This window comes from Macrosteles quadrilineatus, unplaced genomic scaffold (assembly GCF_028750875.1).
Source record: "Macrosteles quadrilineatus isolate MER2022 unplaced genomic scaffold, UCM_ALF_1.0 Scaffold_3__2_contigs__length_128488019, whole genome shotgun sequence".
Taxonomy (NCBI): Eukaryota; Metazoa; Arthropoda; class Insecta; order Hemiptera; family Cicadellidae; genus Macrosteles; species Macrosteles quadrilineatus.
Genome location: NW_026542596.1, coordinates 110,541,054 through 110,563,906, shown reverse-complemented (window position 1 = coordinate 110,563,906; position 22,853 = coordinate 110,541,054). Strand labels below are relative to the sequence as shown.

Below are 22,853 nucleotides of genomic sequence, written 5' to 3'. Positions count from 1 at the left end.
TAAGATGATACTTGCTGAGTCTTTGATCGTCTTGTCTAATGTTCAGTGGCGGATCCAGTCAGGAGTCGAGGGGGGAAAAGAATTGCCTGCGATCGCGGCAAAATCGTTAACACCTCCCACTCACTATTACGGGAAATCGTTATTGTTACACTCTACAGTAGGAAGGGGTAAATTAGTGGGAAACAATGCTGTAATTAGTTAGTTTCAGCCTCCCATTTAAAATCATTATCCAAGTCCAAAGTTTCCCACTAATTTATTTTCAACTAGGGCCAGCAGCATGTGTCTAAGGAGGACAAGAAAGAAGTGGAGGACTCTTAGAGAGTTTGAAGATGGGGCTTGAAAATACCAGCTTTTTATTAATTTAAATAGCAATTTTTTATTATCTTTCCATGTAAAAAAAATCATTTAAGGAAGATAAGTTTTCTTTAAGTCCAATATGGTGGCCAGTGAGTTGCTGTTAAAAACACAGTTCCAGTTGAACACACACTAAGATAGTAAGTGTGTTTAAGTATTTATAAGGTGAGTACCAGTAGGCTAAGTATATGGCCATGAGTAGTGATTGCTATCTAGTGTACATTTAAAAAGGAATGCAAGTATATTTTTGTTTACGGGCCAGTTATAAATAGACAACAGCATACTTATGACAAGATTTATTTTTAAGTGATCACAACAAAAATCCACATAGTAAAAAAAGAAAAGATTAAAACTAAAACACATTTGAGTTAATACGAAATATACAAACTGTCTCGGCAACAGTTAATTGATCTAGTCTTCAATGATTGGACAAAAGAGAAAAACTTGAAGTTAGTTTCACGTTACAGAACAACACTACGGACCCTGTAGCCACCGATCTCTATTGTGCTAGACTGTTACAATCCGAACAAATCACTTTAATAATTAGTGTTATTATACCCTTATTTTAGAAATGAATTACATTCAAAAAGAGCTGTACTTAAAACCTAGATTGTTGCTGCTGCTGTTTGAATATCCACCACCTCGGAATTTGCTCCCCATCCCTGCAACAAACAGCACAAAATTTCAAAGACAATTAAACTGTGAAGTTTCACAAAGAGTATAAATCAAAGATTTTTGGAGTACTTTTTTACCAGAAACATAAAGTGATTTTTAAAATAGAGTCATGGAATGATTGTTGGTTATAAGGGGGGAAGTCAAGTAGTTTTATCTTTTCTGATAAGTTTAACAAGCTACCTTTTACGTCTCACCACACACATACTCTTCCGCCAGCTTAATCAAATGGGGTTTCATACTGTACTGTAACGAGTTTTTACCGGACACCAAACAGCTGATTATACTGTATTTGGCAATGAGTGGTTATAAACAAAAACATAACTTCTTGTAGAGGTTATGACTAGTAATTGTTAGTCCTTTAGTCAGTGGTAATATATACGCATTTGTACAGATTTAGTAGTATGGTGTAAAATATCGTACGTCACTCTTCCAAAATGTGTTTACCGGACTCGTATGGTAATCCTGTACTCGACATTTCTCACACTACTCCAGTAAACACCTATTTTCAGGACTAGTAACGTAATATAACTATTACGCCACACTACACTGTTTTAATGAACTTCCCACGCAAGGATTTAATCAAGAAAACAGCTGTTTGCCACCAGCTTAATCAAATGAGGTTGCATTACATACTACTGTACTGTAATGAGTTTTTATCTGACACCAACCAGCTGATTATATTTAAAAACATAACCATGAGTAGTGATTGTCCTTTAGTTGGTGGGGATAAAAGGGGATTTGTACAGAGATTCGTTATTGTTCAGTTAGCTTAGAGTAGTATGGCGTAAAATATTGTACGTCACTCATACAAAATGTGTTACCGGACTCGTATCGTAATCCTGCACTCAACTTCGTATCCCACGGGGACGACCACACTCGTCTGGTTAACACCTATTTTAAAGGACTAGTAACATAATGTACTATTACAAATCTTGATTTAGGCTACTTGTAAATGTATATTGTCTCACCATATCCGCCACCGCCTGGGGTGGAGTTGAGGAAGAGTTCGATGTAGCGATGTTGCATGTGACTCTTGTCTTTAGACATGGCTCGCAGTGCGTCGTCGTGAGATGCAAATTCTACATCCGCCTCTCCACTTGGCCGCCCGTTGTCATCATACACTATGCGAATGTTCACTGGATTTACCGGTCTGAAGAACTGCAACCAAACACGATAAATATTTTGGTCGGGTTATGTTTCTAGTATGGAAACTTGTTTGTACAAGATAAAACACCAGACATACTTATATTCCAAATATTTTACACCCTCCGAATATAATTTTATTCAGATGAATTATAACTTCAACACAAAGTATAACGTTGATAGTGTATTTTAGCAATTAATAGTTGAAATATGTAGAAACGAAGAAGGAATAGTAGCTGGCTTACCATTACCTTAGAGGAAGTATAGGTAGGCCAACACAGATAAGACATAAAACACACAATATCTCGTCCCTTTGGGAACTTTAAGTGTAGGTACGACATGAAGAGTTATAGCTGTAATGTAAACTACACAGGGGAGCGAGCTGGCGTAGTGGTTAGAGCGCGGGACTTCAGTCCCTGAGGTCCCGGATTCGATCCCCGCCAATTCACCAATGGATTTTATCGGGTCCGCGGAATTGGCTAACTCTGGAACTCGCTAACCCCATGTTAAATGTCCTATCTTAAAATTTGGTCGATGAGAGGAACTCGCTAACTTGTTCGGTTTCGGAATTGGCTAACTCCGGAACCCGCTAACCCGCTCTAGAGCCGGGTTAGTGACTTCCGTACTAGGACAGAATTCGCTAACTCGGTCCCTCGGCGGAACTCGCTAACTTCCAATCAGAAGCGTCGCGCGCCGGCCAATAGGAGCAAAGCACGAAGATTGTTGGCCAGTGTTGCCGAAAGTGTAGAACCTACGATCCTATCGGTACCATAATATCGTATCCAATGAATAATTCGCAGTAAAAGCAATGGGGTTGATGTTAAATAAAAGTATATTGAGAAGTAGGCTATGTTTATTATTATTGTTATGATTATTATTAGCGTGTAAAATGCGTTATTATATTCTAATTTAATTGTTGTTTATTCGTTTGTAAAAAGATAGTTCGTTCGGTTCTTTTGTTGATGAAATATTTATTTTCATAGGCCGTAATTTGCTCCTTTTTCAAATAAATAGCATTAAATATATGAAATGCTGTAAATAAAATTATCAAGTTCGTATTTGGTAGACCGGGTTTGTAGACGTGAATGATTTTCCTTGATAGGCTATAATATGACTATTTAAAGGTCTATTTTATGTCTGTCGTGCGGGTTATGATTTTTATTAATTCGAATAACTTATCATTTTGTTTCAATGTTCTTATATTCATTACCCACATAGCACATAACATCAATTTGACGTAAAAATTTAGTAAAAGACGTCAAATTGACGTCCTGATCAAATTGTAGACGTCATATTGACGTCAAATTGTGGTCAATTTTTTTTATCACATATTTCAATGAAAAAATTGTGTATCCTTTATTTTTAATGACGAAATATAATTTGTGCTAGTATGATAATCAAAACCAACTTCATAATCCAACTGGAACAAAAATTATTATCAAAATGTTTACATCATTTTGCCGTAAAAATGACATAAAATAATTTATCAACTACACTGATCAAAAATCTGTATATAATTTAAAGTGAAAATGAAAAAACAAATCTTTTGAGACTTACTTATACAACTCGTACGAAAACCTACATTAATTGTGGTATACATTAATTTAAGCTATAGTTCACATATTTTACAGTGTGAAAAAAGTACATAATATAGCCTAATCAAATTGTAGAGTTCCATTGAATACAAGTGTCAAATAAGTGCTTAAAGTCGTGTAGTAAAACAACGCTATTTTCTTTAAAAGTCAAGAAAGTTTCTTTTCGGATGAACAGAATGTCATATTGTTTTAAAAAGGCATTTTATTATGGCAAGCTACATTAAAAACTTTATTTATGTACACTTTATTTATAAGGCAAGTTTGTAAAAGCAGTTAGTTGACTCCAACAGTAAAGGTGCCTCTATCTTCTATCTTTTTCTTTGGTCCTTGTCCATTAATAATTTTTGTTGTCATGCCTGTCTGCTGGTCTGCTTCATATGGTTGAATGTTTATGTTTACCAATGTTTGTTATATATGTTTGCGTTATTTATTTGTGATGGCCAAAAAACCAGCCGACTTTTCCTTGAATGAATTATTTATAATCATCCAATTATTGAAAAATTAAGATGTGTTATTACATTAATAACTTCATTTGATTTTGTAGTTTCAATTGTTAACAGTTTTTTTAGTCTAACTTAGCTAGTTTTACTTAAAAACAAGTGTTCAGGCCTAGAAGCATCTAGTTCAACCGGGAAATCCAATTTCAACAGAACTCAGGCAAGTACTAATCATTTTACCTAAGCAAATAACTTAGCTTTAACATTAATCGGTAACATTAAGCCTATTTCATATCTTAGACTCCTGGCCCACGGCTATTTAATTAGGCAGAGGATACGCGTCCGGCAGTTACTGTCATAACCTAACCTAACTAGCCTAAACATACTTGCTGATAGTGAAAAAATCGAATGCAGGTTAAATTCTGTTCATAAAATTAAATTATAAATGCCTCAAATTCTAACAAAAGATGTACAGTTAAGAAGAAATGGCATTCTAAGCTAGGTAAATCTTTAACAAAAAGTTAACTTAGTGCCTCCGTTGGTATTGGATCTAGATAACTCTTGTTCATCAGCCGAGTAGGCTACTCTATCCACTACACCACTGAATACGGCTGTACGTCGTATCGTTGTGGTTATAGTGTTCCGGGCCAACACAACCCGGTGAGGTTGCTGCCGGACGATTAAATTAATCTACGTTCGGTTACAGGACGTGTATCTTCTGCGATTTAATTAATACGATTGCAGCAAAGTATTTAGCCTAGGCTATCTTAGAAGTAGGCCTACCCTACAGTTTCAAGTTAAGCTAGGCTTGTTTGGTATCGTAGGGGTAGGTCTAAGTTAAGTAAGTTAGGCTATCTTTTGGATAAGGAGTCTAAACCTAAGAAAAGGTAATGTTCTAGCCTAACCATTATGTACTAACTTAACTTATTTTGGAAACTGAAGCAGGTTACAAGTCATTCCGTCAATCAGGACTTGCCAGTTTAGTAGCCTATTTAAATCAGTAGGCTAACTCAATAACTTAACAAAATAGCCAAGGTAGTTGGATGAGCCATCTACACAGAGTGTGCTAGCCTACTGTTTTAAATTCTATTTTATAGTATAATTCTTAACCACTTACACCTAAATAGGCCTATATGTGTAAACCTTTTGCATTTCAAACTGAGTTCATCTTGCCCATCATCAAAATTTGCTGGATACCGATATTTAATATCCAATGGGATAATTAGGTTACCGGTACTCAGTAGCCTACTTAATTTCATCTGCTTTTCACTTTGTAAACATAGCCTACGAACAGCTGATGAACAGTAACACTATTTATCTAATTAACCCTGAATTGCCCACTTCGCGACTTCACTTCACTAACAACAATAGATATAGTATAGGCAGGCCTAGTGTGATACATTGAGAACTGTAATTATGTTGTTCCAAGCAAAAGCCTATAAATTTAAAGTTAGGCTACATCATTCCAATCAACCGTAATTAAAACTACCTTATCTTCTTTACAGTACGGTACAGAGGCTATCATGAAGAACTCCAAATGCCCAGGGTCTACCGCCAACATTGTTGAAGACCTCAAAATAATTGGATGCGGGTGGCATGCTACTTGAGGTTTCTTAGCCTAACTTACTAAAAGTAAGTTTTCATAGATAAACTTAACTTACATGTATTATATAAAAAATGAATAAGGAAATATGCCCAAGTATGAACAAATGAAATGTTTTTGAATCATGAAAATAGTGTTGTTCCTGTAACCTAAATAAATAAATTGTTAGGCCCATGATTTAACTTTTTTTACATAAAGTTAATTAAGCATCATTAAACATTAACCACCATAATAATTTAAATAATCCACCATAAACGACAACTCCAACTTTTTATTTAAGTTCATTTTTTGTGATATTGCGATTGTGTTGGTTCCGCGTTTAATTTTCAGAGGAAGCATTGCCTAATTTCCACTTCCAAATCCTGACATGTATTACTACAATAATCCTGCATGTTGAAATACTATTCCCTCTCAAGATGCAATAATAATATTAGATGAAGTAAATTTAAAATCATTTACAGGTAATTAGCAATCATGTTGTGATTTAATTTATATTTAAGATATTTTGTTTTGTAATAGGGATTGTTTACTGTTCTATGATTTGGTTGGGGTATATAATTAGCTCTTCAAAAGAGGGATTCAGAGTTGTGATTTAAGAGACGAATTTGACCTAACAGTAATCTTCCACCAACTTTCAGTTTCTATACCCTCTGTATGAAAGGGCTTGTGGCCCTTCTTATAGGTTATAGTCACATCAAGTAGGCTGTTGGCTAGTACTTTAATCCATCACAACAAGATTGTTTAAGCTTCAATCTAACTGTAGCCTAATCGGAGCATGACCAAGATACAAGATTAAACTAGTTTGTACTCTAACGACGAGATAACATTGTCACTGTTAAATGCTACTTACGCATCTTAGGCTACGCCAATTATCGATTATTTATTTAGAAGGTCAACTTGGCTATTAACTTACACTATGAAGAATAAGTTAGTAGGCCTAACCATTAATGTATTTACCATATCATGATCAATTCTGTGTTCATCCTAAGCAGGCCCCTAAAGATTCTATATTTTTATATTACAGTATATTTTTTCCAGTTAATCATAGTACGTATGCCGTATGCCTACATTCATTTATTACCCACTTTCGTCAGATAATTATAAATTGTAAGACGGGTTCGTTTTATTGAATCGGCCAGGGTAGAATACTAGTCAGACCTAGACTACAGAGTCATTCTTAAAGCTAGACCAATTTTAGGGTGAATATGAGATAGCTCTCACCTTAGCGTCTTCTAGATTTCATGAGCACTTCTAGAGCTCTATAAAATCCCCTAGGGTCCCTTCGATAAAATTAAAATAACTAATCAGTTAAAAAGAGTGAAACAGCTTTTTATCGACACCTGAATTTTATCGGCTCCTTCTGAGCATTCCGAGGAGGGAATTTAAGTGTGGCTGGTTCTATGGGTAGGCCTAGTCTTTTTCGTGAATATAATTTTATTTGTTTTTTCTGCGTTCGTTTAAAATGGATTCTTAATTTTATGCTTGATTTTAATTTATAATCCTTGTTGGTCAAACTTCTTGAACCGTCCTAATTTTCCACTCTAATGGGTTAACAGGTAAAATTTTTGAATACGCTAAGTTCACAAACGATCAAGCAATACACATTTTGAAGTTCAGTTGCCATCCTCAAAAAAAAGGCACACAAAGATCAAAATCGTAAATCGCTTTCTATTAAAATTATTTAGAAATAACTACAAATAATACCTCATATTTTTAAACATAACTGAGGGTAAATATTTCTGAAAATTTTTTCATCTCAATAAATAAAATCAACAAATATATGCCTATAGGCTATTAATAAAAATGCCCATGTATGAGCGTTTCTCAGTAGGCTATAAAAAATCACATGCATCGCAAATTAGCTAGCATGAAACTTGTTTGCAAAGCCCGGCCACATCTTGTCCAAAAACTTAAAAGAGTTGGTAAATTTTACTATTTTGTCACACCACCCTCTTTTTCGTGTCTGTCCTCCTGGGTCTTTAAGACGGATAGGTGTATTTGTATATTTGGTTAGCCCCTCAAACCGTTGGTAAATCAGTACCAGCCCTCTGACACAACATTTGTGCGCTGCTATCCATTTAATGATCTTTCTATAAAGAATCTATTTTGTATTTTCATAATCAACCATTTTTATTTATTGCTTGTTACAGAAGGGTGCAATAGAGAAGAATTGGAGAGCGAATATGAGTTATATAAGTAGTGTGGATGTTAATGATGTACCTAGTTTTATTGTATGAATAAATATTTTTATTTGGACTCCAGGTTTTATTTTCCAGCATAATTAATTCCTATTCTATTTTTTAAAATATCATAAATTGAAAATATTTTTGTACAGTAAAATGTAAAAAGTACATAAAAGATTCTGTATGAAATTTATAAAGCCGATCATTTCCGTTTTGTAAGATACTTTTATTTACATAACCTAAGAATATAAACACCATAATTTGAATTAGATCAGAAAGTAAGAGCATAAAAATATATTTTCCACAGTTTAGTTTATACCAATGTCAAACACTGCTATTGAAAAAAAATTGAAGCCTAACAAATATAAATTGCAGTATTTTTTTAGTAGGCCTAGTTTTTTTATCTGTTATGCAGAAAATTCATCAGCTGATGCCTAGGTCATCCATTTGTTTTACAATTTGTTATAAAACTTATTACCTTTGTCTAGGTTAGGTATTTATTTACAAGTTTTCCTCAGCATGGTTCCAACAGATTTTTGCAAAAGATTTGCCAATTATGTCATCAAGATTTTGCAGAACTAAAAAATTTTTGGCACTAGTAACATTGAAAATTAATATGAATACAATTACAGTTCTATGAAGAATTACCGATAATTTTATAAAAAAAATAGGGGAAATATTTTACATTATTTTTATGTCAATTTTACATTTTTTTGCTCAACATAATGATGTCAATTTGGTGTGAATTTGACATCATTTTGCCTAAAAAACTGAGCAATATTACGTCAAATTTACAACAAAAAGACGTCACATGACGTCAATTTTTTACATCATTTTTACATAAATTTTATTTTCTTTTTTACTTCATATTGACGTCATTTTGACGTCTAATTGATCTTGATTGACGTCAAAATGACGTACAAAATATCATTGACGTTGACGTCTTTGACATCAATTTTACGTCAAATTGATGTACTTGTGCTATGTGGGTAATCTGGCACTCCCCTCATGAAGCAGAACAAGACAGTCCGTTCTGTTTACACCCACAGTTGCACAATGGGTCATAAAAAAAGAATGGACCATTTTCAATAATCACTCTAGGGTTGGCAGTATAGGCCTATCAGATACTGTACGGTAGTAGGTTTTCACCAAGAAGGACATTATTCTCAGACGTTTGAACAAATATGTGAAAAAAACTATTATAGGAAACAGTAAACATGAATACTATAGTATGAAATAGTAAACAATATGAATAGCAAATATGAATAAAGTAGACTGTGGCGTATACATGTTGATGTTTGTTGACCTTCTCATTCAGGCAATTGCAAGTGAGGTTACTCATAATATTGAATCTTGTGTCCTGCGACTGAAGTTTGAGGAGTCAGATATTGTGATTAAGCGCTCCACTATTGCTTACCTGCTGTACAACAATAATCACATTTTCTTAACCTCAGAAACACTGAAGAAATTAATATTTCAGCAAGCACCAACAGCCTCTCATAAAACTACTGATCAAACATGTGTCAGCTCAATAACCCTTAATGCAAATCTGTCTAACACTAATAGCAGTGTGAAATCCACCAACAAGGAGCAAAATGAATGGATTGAAGTGGGGGGCTCCAAAGCCTCGGGAGGTATATCTAGAGTTCCTAGGTTAAATACTGAAGCTTTTGGTAGGAACCAAGAAAACGTGTTATTAAGAAACAGGTTTGGCGCTTTGGAGGTAGTAGAGGATTCTCCTTCAGATGGACAGGCTGGTGGTGAAGCCCGGACAGTTAAAAGTGGAAAGAAGTCTAGTCAAAGAAACCTAGTGAAGCCAAAGTATGAAAAGGAAAAAACAGCTGTCTTCTCAGATAATTTCCGTGTTGGTAAGCCTGTTTTGAATGTCTCAGTTTTTTCGGATAGTCAGGGGAGATATATAGGTACTACATTAAAACAAAAGTATCCTGATAAGCTTCAAACTCTGGGATCTGTGATGCCAAATGCTTGCCTTCTTCAAGTCGCCGAGACTGCGTCACATTCAAAGGGTGACATTACAGTGCTTATGGGTGGGACCAATGATACTCTACGTAAAGATCTATCCCCTCTCTACTCTGGTGTGGAAAAAAAGCTGCAAGACATCAGTGCAAATTCGCCTGTGGTTATAACAACAATACCAAGAAGATATGATTTGCATCAAAATGACTCCCTTCACAATGAAATTGACCTTTTAAATAACTACCTTAAAGAACTAGTGGCCCGGCTTGACAATGTATATATTATTGACGTTGATAATTTAAAGAGGTTTCACTTCACGAAGCATGGTCTCCATATTAATAATAGAGGCAAAAATTTCTTAGTTCATCTGATATTTAATACAATTAAAAAAATTCAACCAAACTTATTTCATAGTAAAAAAGAATTGAACACAAACATAACTGTCACAGATATGCACATGTCGGAAGTCATTAAGAAGTATGGAGGCTGTAAAACTGTAGGCTTTGCACACTCTATCTCAGCTGACTTTAGCGATCCTCGCCATATGTCTGCTGGAGTGGCTGTAGTTTTCAAAAAACATTTTGGTAAACCTAGTCCTGAACAACGTCTAACTGAACACCTAGCCTTACAAGAAAGTCAAGGTACTTTCATATACAGCCTCATCACTAAAGGCAAATACTACGGTAAACCCAAAATTTTTGATTATGATACAGCTTTTAAAAATTTGACCCAGGATTTCAAAAGAAAAGGTCTAAATCACTTAATTTGTTCACCAATTGGATGTGTGCGAGATAGGATTGAGCTCTACCACTTTATCACCAACCTAAAAAACTTTCAACAGGAAACTAAGGCTACGGTTACTATTGTGTCGTACTATCAAAAATCTCACCGACAACTAAGAAACGGTTTGGCACATGAAGAATTTCAGCATCGACTCGAACAATTAATTCGACTGACAAGACCCACCAACTTACGAGCTTCCGAGAGTCAAAGTGATGATCTTCCATCTGATCCTTCAAAACTGCAAGTTCCACAGCAGCTAGATAATTCTACAGTCAACTCCCGCTTACAGTATTGTGAGAGTCAACAATCCAGTCATCCTGCTTCTCCACAAACTGATTACATCTGCAGCAGTCCCGGAACTCATGACATCAGTAATGAATACAAGGAAATACAGAGGCATACTAAGTTGTCAGCTACTGAGCAAGATGCTTCTATGTCTGAAGCTGTTGCGGCTCCAGGTCCTTCACCCCACCATGACCATCCAACATCACAGAGGCCAGACGATGATGTGCCTACCCTGGCCAGCCTCAACACCTTCCCTCCACTCATCCCATCACACCATCAGTTACAGCATTGTGAAAGTAACAAGTGCAAAAGTGGTAGTGAAAAGCAGAGTACAAGTGGTAACAACAAGCAGAATACAAGTAGTACTAATAGTAAAGATATTTTTTTAGAGAAATAGATAATTTTACTGATGCACATGTCAAGTTAGCGTCTGATAGTAAATTTGGAAAAGATATGTTTTTATTACATTTTAACATTCAGGGTTTTCTAAACAACTATGTAGACCTTAATCTGTTTATTGGAAATATGGATTGCAAAATTAATGTTATATCTATAAATGAACATTGGCTTGATGTTAAAAGTATAAATGTTTTAAATAAACTAGATGGTTTTGTAATTGCTGACTACTATGCTAGAATAGATCAATGGCGGGGGGGTTCATGTTTAATGATTGACAAAAATGTTAGTTTTAAGGTTAGAAATGACTTAAAATTTTTAAATGAACAATGTTGTTTTGAAGGATCTTTTATTGAAGTCAAGGACTGGAATTCAGTTTTTATTTCAGTATACAGAATTCCAGGTAGGGACATAGATAATATATTTTTAGAAAAGTTTGAAATGTTATTAGACAAAATAGCTTTGGAAGCAATGTCAAAAAATGTTTTTATAATGTCAGACACAAATATAGATTTATTTACCGATAAAGTAAGTACTGATAATTTACTAGAAATTTGTGATTGTTTTGGATTCAAACCTAACGTTCTTGTTCCAACTAGGGTAACGAGTATTTCAAGTACTTGCATTGACAATATTATTTCTAACTTGCAGACAAAAAAAACTAGCAGTTTAGTTTTAGACATAGGTGCATCAGACCACAAAGTTTTACTTTTGTCATTTGAGAAAATGTCCTCTCCAAGACTTAAGGGTGTAAATAAAAAACTTACTCGGAAGTTTACAGAAACAAATTTTCAAACCTTTGAAAACACACTAAATAATGTTATTTGGAACCCTTTTGAAACCTTTAATGTAGATACAAATTACAATAAATTTTTTACAAACTTTCTAAATTCATTCAACGAGGCATTCCCCAAAACAGTAGATCGTCCAAAGAATAAACGTAACAAAAATAACTGGATAACAACAGGAATAAAAATTTCAGCAGAAAATAAAAATAGGTTGCACCAAGAATCAAAATGGAATCGTAACCCTCAGTTTTTAAGCTATTACAAAAACTACAGAAAGGTCTTTAAAAAAGTAGTTGCATTAGCAAAACTGAAAGCTAATGACGATTTTATTAAAAAATCTAAGAATAAAAGTAAAGCATCTTGGGTAGTAGTGAAAAATGAAACAGGACTTAATAAACAAATATCTGATACTCCAGTTGAGATTAAATTCAAACATGAAAGGGATATACAAAATTGTGCAGTATTGGTAGCAAATAAATTCAATAACTTTTTTATTAATGTTTCTCAGTATGCCAACAAATCAACAGATAAATTAAAAGCCACTCAGTTACTAATCGAAAATCATCCACGTTCCAAATTAACATTTAAATTTAGAAATGTTTCAATTGACGAGTTAAGAAAAGTTGTTACATCTCTCAGTAACACTAAGTCCTCAGGTTGGGATGAAATTCCTCTTTTTGTCATTAAAAGAGTTTTTAAATTTATAGAACATCCATTATGCCAAATAGTGAATCAGTCCCTTGAGAGGGGGGTTTTTCCTGATAAGCTAAAGTTGGCTGAGATTAAACCTCTGTTCAAAGAGGGCGATGTCAACGATCCCTCTAACTACCGCCCCATCGCCCTTCTGCCTTGTTTTTCAAAGATTTTTGAAAAAATTGTAAAGATTCAACTAACAGAATATTTAGAAAGCAATAATTTAATAAATCCTTCACAGTTTGGTTTCCGCCCAGAACTCGGTACTGAAAAATCCATAACAAAAATGATTAACTACATTGCGGAAGCCTTGGATGGATCGCAGAAGACTGTGGGTGTGCTATGTGACCTATCCAAGGCTTTTGACTGTGTGAATCATGAGATACTCATAGAAAAATTAAGTATGCATGGAATAAAAAATACTGAATTAAAATGGTTCATATCATATTTAAAGACCCGAAAACAAAGACTTATTTTACAAAAAATGCAGAGAAATTATAAATCAGAGTGGAACATTAACCCCAATGGAGTTCCTCAGGGCTCCATTCTCGGCCCTTGTTTATTTATTATTTATGTTAATGATCTGTGCAATGCTACTAAGATGTCCACCTTCCCCCCTGCGGTTTCGGGGTTAGAATAGAACCGCAGCCTTCCCGGGCTTGTCGTAAGAGGCGACTAAAAGGGTGACCGACGCTCTCACTGGGAGTCCTTGGGAGTGCCCCTGTTGTGTTTGCAGGGGTTGATGTGTGCTCTGCACTGCCGATGGGTATTCTCAGTGAGTCGTGAGAAACCAGCCACTTCGGTCCTTGGTCAGGGAGTGCGGCATGGATGTAGAGGTCGGGCTCTACATTGTGACGGGTGACCCCCGGCACGTCAGGTATCCGGTGCTGGGAAAACGGAGGTTGGGCCTCGGGGAACTGGGGTAGGGGCGCTGTCCCCGAGGGTATACCCGTTCCTGACTATTCCGGGCCGCCCCTTGCCGCACGATGCGCTGGTAAACACAAGATGGCTTTTATAACAAATACCCTGAACACATCTTTAATAAGTAGCTCGAATGAGCAAGAAAAGAAGTCGGAAGTAGAGCGAGACCCTTTTGGGCGAAGCTCCAAGGTCCAGAGATCGCCAACATTGAAAGGCGTGAAGACGTCCCCTCCACCTGCATCTTTCAGGTGTACAAAAGACTTGACTTTGGGATCTCCCTTGACAAGTGGAGAAGGAAACGGTGGACCACCCTCTAAGTCTGGTGAAGGGATGCCGGAGGAATCCCTAACAACAGCGTTAGATTTGGAAGTGTCGGGAATGGTACTTCTGCGTCAGCAATATCTCGACGCAGAAAATGACATTGAAAACCGGCTTCGAAACATGGAGCAGACCATAAAGGCAATGCTTGAAACCTTTAAGACGCAGAGAGGAGTTAACCAAGTGGTTAAAAATGGCATGGCTAAGCTCGAGGACGACCTTGGTTTTGTCTTCGCCTGCCGGCTGGTGAGCAAGGCGGCCATGGAAAGGATCGCCGAGAAGGTGGTGTCCCTACCTGACGACAATGCGCGACCTTCCAAGAAACGCAGGAGGCCTACATCAGAAAGCCCTCCAAAAAGAGAAGAGGTTGTTCAGACAGCAAAGCCTAAAGTTAAGGTCAAGGCGACCCAGACTTCTAGGTCCTTCTCTGACGTAGTTGCCGCTCCAGCGAAACCTCAACAGCCACAGCAACCTGCGACACCCATTGAGGGTAGCTCCCGAAAGGGGTCAGTCGTAGAAACACCATCTGGGACTGTGTGGGAAAAGCGCCTTACGAAAAAGGAGAAGAGGAAATTGAGGCACGCGGAAGTCGGCTCCAAGACATATGTGGCAGTGAGGGCGCAATCGACCGGCGTGGCCCAAGCTGTGCCTGGCTCGGCACTCGCTAAAAAGTCGCGGCCCAAAAAGCCCAGGACTGAGGCAATTTTGGTCAAGCCTTTGGAGGGAAGATCATTCGCCGAAGTCTTGGGTGTTATCAAGGCCAAGGCTAAGCCAGAGCAAACCGACACGGTTGTACGGTCGATTAGACAAACCCGGGACGGGGACGTCCTCCTCGAACTGGGTAAGTCTAAAGATAAAGCCGCCTTTGCTGCCGAACTAAAGGCAGCTGTGGAAGGTCAGGGCACCGTTCGTGCTCTCGAACCCAAGACGTCCGTCGAGGTTCGGGATATGGATTGTGTGTCAACGGAGGATGACGTCATTGATGCCCTAAAAAAAGCTGTCCCCGAGCTTGCCGGACAAACGGCTAGTCTGAGGGTGTGGCTCACGAAACCAAACCGGAGTCAACAGCGGATGGCGGTCGCCGAAATGGCAGACGCAAACGCCAGTAAGGTTTTGGCACTCCAGCATTTGAGGGTTGGATGGGTTAATTGCAGGTTGAGACGGAGGGTGGAAGTAACGAGGTGTTTTAAATGCCTTGATTTCGGCCATTCCTCCCGAAACTGCGAAGGGCCCGACCGAGGCAAGAACTGCCTTCGATGCGGGGAGGTGGGTCACACTCGTAGGGACTGTAAAGTTGAGACCTGTTTCCTCTGTAAGGAGAAAGGCCTCAATGATAAAAACGCTAAACATATAGCTGGGTCTGGGCAGTGCAGTGCATTTAAAGGCGCACTACAACAAGCGAAAGCCCAACCACGAAGATAAGGATCCTCCAGTGCAATGTAGATCGATCCAGGACGGCTGACGCGCTTCTCAGTCAGCTTGCCCTCGAACACGGTGTTGACGCGCTCTTGGTCAGCGAACAGTACCAGTACCGGGACAGGGACCCATCTCTTTGGTTTCCCGATACACTTGGTACTGCTGCGTTCTGGGTTCGTAATACAGCTAAAGTGCAGGTAAGGAGTCACGCGAAGGGCCGAGGATTCGTTTGGGTCCGGTGCGGGGATGTCACTTACTTTAGTGTATACCTCACCCCCAACGAGGCTATCCGTGACTTTCGTGGAAAGATAGACCGCCTGGAAGAGAGCGTGCGCGATACCGCCGGGCACGTTGTCGTGGCGGGGGATTTCAATGCTAGGGCTGTCGAGTGGGGAATGACTCTCACTAATTCCCGGGGGAAGTACATCCTGGACTTTGCTGCCAGGGCTGGACTTGTTGTCATAAACGAGGGCAACACGCCAACTTTCCAGCGTCCCGGAATGAGGGGAACGATCCCAGACATCACGCTTGCATCTGAGTCCCTCTTGCCGAGGATACGAGCCTGGAGAGTCCTAGAGGATTATACGGCCAGTGACCACCAGTACATCATTTTTGATGTCATGGATAGTCATCAGAGACAAGCTACCGTGTCTCGGCAGGTGCCCGTTCGGTGGAACACCAAAAAGCTGGACGTGGCCAAATTCACCGAAGTCATACTACGGGGAGAGCCAGTGGTACCTGCTGCATCCGGCGTGGCTCACGCAGAGACATCAGTTACATCATTGATGAGGCTGATAGTCTCGGCCTGCGAAGAGTCAATGCCTCGCAGGATATCCCGGTGCGATAAGCGACCTGTGTACTGGTGGACAACCGAGATCGCAGAACTACGACGGGCAGCATTGAGAGCCAGACGTCTTGCTACCAGGGCTAGAGAACCTGAAGATAGACGTCTTAAGTCTGACGCTTACAAGGTGGCAAGGAAGTCTCTTCGCCGGGCCATTAACCGGAGCAAACGCAGTTGCTGGGAGAAATTAAGGGACGATGTCGATTCCGATCCGTGGGGCCTTGGTTACAAGATAGTAACCAAGAAGCTTGGCACCCGCTCTCCACCTTCCGTTATGGACGGGGCCTCTATGGAGAGGATCGTAAAGTCCCTTTTCCCGACTCACACACTGCGTCCATTGCGGGAGTTCGGAAGGGTGGACGACGTACCGCTTTTCAGTCTCGAGGAGTTGGAGGCGGCCGTTCTGTCCCTGAAGAACAACAAGGCTCCTGGACCGGATGGGGTACCTGGTGAGGCCCTGAAGAAAGTCTTTTCAATAAACCCACAAATCCTTTTGAGCACGTACAATGCCTGTCTGGCCGAGGGGAAGTTTCCCTTCTGCTGGAAAACAGCTAGGCTTGTGCTCGTGGGGAAGGGAAAAGGAAACCCAGACCTACCCTCCTCTTACAGACCTCTCTGTATGTTGGACACTGCTGGGAAAGTCTTGGAAAAGTTGATCCGTTCCCGACTGAATTCAGCCGTGGTTGCTGCAGGGAATCTATCCCCTCGTCAGTACGGTTTCAGGAAGGGACGGTCAACGGTTGACGCTATTGAGGAGGTAAAGCGAGCCGTAATGAGAGCTGAGGAGTTTAACAACTATTCTCGTCGGGTTGTGCTGCTTGTAACACTTGATGTGCGAAACGCATTTAATTCCGCGAGGTGGTGCGATATGCTCGACGCACTGGAGAACACTTTCCACGTCCCGGCATACCTCATGCGCATGATAGAGGACTACCTCCGGTACCGCCTCATCATTTACGACACTACAGAAGGCTCCAGGACGATGGATGTAACTTCTGGTGCTGCTCAAGGATCCATACTGGGCCCGGACCTCTGGAACGTCGCCTACGACAGCCTCTTGAGATCCGAGATGCCTGAGGAAACCGTCCTAGTTGGGTATGCAGATGACGTTGCGGCTTTAATAGCTGCACGTAGCATTGAGCTTGCCCAGCTGAAACTAAATCGAGTCATGCGAACCATTAACGCATGGATGGCAGAACATGGTCTCTCGCTCGCTCTGAGCAAAACTGAGATTGTCATTCTGACTAAAAAGAGGATTGACACCATCGTGCCTTTGATGGTGGGGAACGTTGAAGTCCAAACCACTCGTGCCGCAAAGTACCTTGGGGTCATGGTGGACAGCAAGCTCAGCTGGCGAGACCAGATCACCCGTACGGCGGACAAGGCCGCTAAAATGGTTTCTTCCCTTAGTCGGTTAATGGCCAATGTCGGAGGTCCACGGTCCAGCCGCAGAAGGCTGTTGATGTCTGCGGTCCAGTCAGTGCTCCTGTACGGTGCGGAGGTCTGGGCAGACGCTCTCAATAAGGAGGTATATAGGATGCGGCTCGCCCGAGTGCAGCGTCAGGCAGCACTAAGGGTAGCATCTGCCTATCGAACAGTGTCCGAACCCGCCGTCCTGGTGGTTGCTGGAGTCATCCCCGTCAAACTTTTGGCGGCGGAGAGGAAGGCAATTTATCAGCGCCGTGGGGAGGACCAGGCAAGTATTGAGGAACGCACCCGGACCTTCCAGCTGTGGCAGGAGAGCTGGGAACAGGAGACAAGGGGGCTCTGGACCAGGCGACTGATACAACAGGTCCAACCTTGGGTTAATCGGCGGTGCGGAGAGGTGAACTTCTACCTCACCCAATTTCTGACGGGTCACGGCTTTTTCCGGTCGTACTTGTTCAGGATGGGCAAAGCCGTGTCACCCGATTGCATATACTGCCCAGGCATTCCCGATGACGTGGAACACACTTTCTTCCACTGCCAGCATTGGGAAAGGCCCCGCCTAGAGGCTCAACAGTTCGTAGGACTGCTGTCGGTGGACACGGTCATACCGATGATGATGGAGGGTGAGGACAATTGGACCTGTGTGTCACTTTACATCCAGGGTGTTCTCCGCGCCAAGAAGCTTGACCTCGACCGGGATGCGGTGTAGGTCAAAAAATAAATAATGCCAGAAACGGTGCGAGCCCTGTGGGCTTAGGTCACATGTTGGCCTGACTTGAAGTAATGTGACAAACAATTCCAGGTCTGTGTCCAACAGAGTAGAGGGGGTTTTTTAGTGAGTAGTCTGTGATAAACTCAGGAGTCTCACACTACAGGCTGGCTACCTGTGTGCGTAAAAGCATTTTCCCTCCTCACCCTAAAAAAAAAAAAAAAAAAAAAAAAAAAAAAAAAAAAGATGTCCACCTTTCAATACGCAGATGATACCGCTTTAATATGCACAGGACAAAACAATGAGTTCATTCAAGCCTCAATAACTAAGGAATTTCAACTCCTTGGGGATTGGTTTGCAGTAAATGGCCTGTCCATGAATGTGGCAAAAACTCAACTAATTCAGTTTTCTGCATCCAATATTAACCAAGAAATAATTGTAAATACAAACTTAACTACAATTCATTCACAACAGTCAATAAATTATTTGGGAATAGAAATCGATTCACAACTAAATTGGCAAAAACACATTAAAAACCTATCAAAAAGACTACGCTCAGCAACATTTGTTCTCACAATAATTCGGGATACTACTAATCTAGAAACACAAATAGTAGTATATCACGCATATTTTTCATCGATTATGAATTATGGAATTATGTATGGGGCTCATCAAGCCAGGCCAAAAAAATATTTATTCTCCAAAAAAGAGCTGTAAGATTAATGGCCAGAGTCTCCCGTAGAACACATTGTAAAGATTTATTTATTAATTTTAAAATTTTAACTTTTTTTAGCTCTTATATTTACAAATTGGCATTAATGGTTAAAAGTGATTTCGACACATTCATGGACTGTCAACAATCTCATCCACATAACACAAGATTCAAAAATATTATAAAACCAGTTCAACATAGGCTTAAAATCTTTCATTTATCCCCTCAGTATATGGGACCAAAAATTTACAATAAATTACCCGCTGGGATTAAAAACATTGCCTCATTCTCTAAATTTAAACTATCTTTAAAAAATTTCCTTTTGGAGAGGGCATTTTACTCGTTAGAGGAATATCTGGAAAATGAGTATATTTGAAAGATATTGCTTCTCCCATAGGTTTTTAGCTTATTATATGCTTTATTTCTTTTGTAAGCTATTTTATTTTAAAATGTAGTATAGTATTAGTATTAGACTTTGTGACAAATCACCTGTCAAGAGAATTGATGTAATGTGATGATGTTTAATAAATAAATAAATAAATAAAAAACATATCAAAACAGGCAATGCAAAAAGACTACAAAACAAAAAAGTCGTACCCCCATACATTTCTTATGGACGTTTCGTAGTTTGAACATGTTTGTAGACAATTTTTCTTTATCTCCAGTTTTTACAGCTTGCAGTTTGTTCTAGCCTTAAAATATTCTGTGATAAAAGGGTTTACATTTGAGCTATTGATCATTATAATGGTATGATTTAGAAACGAGCTACCAACCCTGTCACATTAATAATGTGACACCCTGAAGGTGCGGGGTTCGCATCCCGCTGGTAGTACTAATTTTTTGGCCTTGCAAACTAACAACACGTCTCCTCAATCATTTTCTGTCACCTGCCTCTTCTAATGCACATTATTCATTAAATTCCCAAGATCATATTATAAATTGTGTTTCTTTCTATAGTCTAATGCTAATGTGTTGAAATGCATTGTATATTTATTTAATTTTACTAGGGTTTTACCATTATTTACATGCATTAGGTTCTCACATTATTGTTTTTGAAACGTCACAATTTTTATTTGACAAACATAAAGTGGAAGCATAAAAAGAATCGGCTGATAGCTTCAAGGTCAATGAGTAAAGTAAAACTTGCGGTAGTTGTTATTTTAAACGTTACAGTTTTTATTACTGAACTAAGATGTTAATGACAAACTAATATTATTGAGCAATAATACTGTAGTTGTAACTTACTTTGACTATGCGAAAAGCAAATTAATAATCACAATAATGTACATTTATACAGTTAGGACTATTATGAGGTTTTATGATCTTTTATGGGCAAAATCCTTTCGTCAAGGGGGGGGGGTGACCCCAAACCCCACCCCTTGCCACTGCAGCAGAATCTGCAGAATATTTAAGACGGTTGTAGAGCAATTTGATCTATAATAAATGTAAACAGATGATGTTGTGATAGTTGTACTAGATGATTGAGTACTAGCGTTGACTAGATATAGTTGAACACCTGCTTACCCTTTGTCGACCGACGGGACTATTAAGTCCCAGCATTGCTTTTTCAGAACAGCTGCTGCCAATTAGGCCATTCTAGGGTTGCTATTGGTTGTAGCTGTTGCCTAGCAACAGTTTCAACATGTCCTTGTAGTTCAAACTTAGTCCACCAGGCTGCAGCACATACTGGACTCCATAGGGTACTAGCCCTTTGTCGACCGACGGGACTCTTAAGTCCCCCAAACGGGACCCTCAAGTCCCAAATAATATTTTTTTTCTGTTACAAGTAACCATGGAGATATTTAATAACTTAATTTGATCCATAAAAACATCTTCCAGCAAATATTGTCTTATTTTTCCAATTTTTCAGTGGTTGGGCAACAACGGGTTAACATAATAATAATAAATGCAAATAATTGCATTAATTAATGTTTGTTAATTTATTTAAGCAAATATTTGTAGAGTGGAAATGAAAACCGGGCTAAGTGCCAAAAAATAAAAAAAATGAGTTAAGTGTCAAAATGTGTGCTATCTGCCAAGCCCAATACGTTAAAAAGCGGGTTATCTGCAAAACAATAGCTCCAAGACGTTTAAACAGTGGCCACTAGAATGCGCATGGGTCAACTTCATCAGCTGAGGAAATGAAAACCGGGCTATGTGCCAAGCGTCTTTACAACCCATTTTGAAGCTATGCAATGTTCCGGCAGTGTTGGTAGAGGTGTGGGTGATACAGAGTTAGTAGAAGTTAATCCTATGAAGAAACTCCTAAAAAACATTCAGTGAATTGGAGCCATGTAAAAAATAAAAGTTTTAAAGAAAATGTGCAGCTAGAGGCTCTGAAACACCTACCACAAGTCCTTGAATGCTACAAACAAAATGAAAAAAAGAGAAGAAATATGAACTTAAGAATATGATACCATTTCTGAAGGAAGAATGTGTAAACACTTTTACAGAGAGTTAACTGTTAAATTTTTATACCTAAAACCAACACATTTGTCGTTTACCCTTTCATGTTTTTTACGGGTTTTATGATGTTTTATGATAATAAAACTTGATTTCAATATTATTTTGTTTAATTTATATTTTACCCGTCTGAAATGTTAAAATATTTAGAATCTTTTATGTTTACTAACTCTGCACATACCCCGTTTTATGGTTTTGAAGTATATGTACTTAGCTCGCTTTTCACCACTATGATTATGGACATACCCCTTGTCTCAAATGTGTAACTTTAAAAGTTTATAAATTCTATTAGTGACTTTTAAAAATAGTTGTTTCATAAAATTATGATTACTCATCTTTTGTTGTAGCTACTGTAAATAATCTGGTATAAAAAAATTAACAGTAATGGTTTTATTGATATTTTTTGCAATAACTCAAAAAGATGTTTTTGGCACTTAACCCGGTTTTCATTTCCACTCTACATTTAGTAGTTGAACATTTTTAGGGGAAAAATTAATTAATTAGGCATTTACAAATGTATCATACAGTAATAACATTACTAATTGTAATTAATGAATCTATATTAAAATAATAGTCTCCTCTCCAACTCCAGAAAAACAATTCAACTACTTGATGTCATAACGGAATCATAGTATCAAAAATATTTTAAGTATTGCGACCATTGCAACTGTCGGCTGTTATTTGACCGCTTGAAAACACATTGTGTCAATAAACAAATAGTTTAGAGGTAAGGTAAGAGGCTCACGACACGTAGATATCAGGTTCGAAACCCATTTGGAGAAGATTTGTTTTTCATCATTTGATTTCATATAAATAGATAGGCATACTTTTGTAAACAACTTGTAAAGTTGACATTTTTGCGACACTTAGAAACCCACTGTAAACCACATTAAAAGTTACTCAAAATAATAACGACGGATACTATTTAAAAAAATACACAGTTGTTGACATCTACAAAACTGAAACCCTAAACTAAAATGACCTTGACTTTACCTTTCTTAAATCTATCCTTCTTCCAACACCAAATCATATAAAAAAATTAATAATAAATTAAACAAATCTTAGGATTAGGCTAAAAAAAAAACTAGCTTTTTGCATGTAGGTCTAGGTTTACATTGCTTTAGTTGTCA

The 22,853-nt window shown here is 38.5% G+C and overlaps 1 protein-coding gene across 2 annotated transcripts; it reads right to left on the bottom strand.

Annotated features, from left to right (window-relative positions):
- Positions 1-635: 635 nt before the first annotated feature.
- On the bottom strand, positions 636-20,870 carry LOC128990995 (heterogeneous nuclear ribonucleoprotein H3-like). Of its 2 annotated transcripts, none has more exons than XR_008490583.1 (3): positions 20,506-20,633; positions 1,998-2,187; positions 636-1,016 (listed from the first exon to the last, which is right to left on the bottom strand). XR_008490583.1 is itself a non-coding variant. In XM_054413686.1 (3 exons), exons 1-3 carry the CDS (start codon positions 20,818-20,820, stop codon positions 937-939), a joined length of 306 nt encoding a protein of 101 aa, XP_054269661.1. In that variant the 5' UTR covers positions 20,821-20,870; the 3' UTR covers positions 636-936. The 2 variants fall into 2 exon arrangements, 1 of the variants encoding a protein (XP_054269661.1); XM_054413686.1 differs by lacking the exon at positions 20,506-20,633 and adding an exon at positions 20,785-20,870.
- Between the last annotated feature and the right edge of the window lie 1,983 nt (positions 20,871-22,853).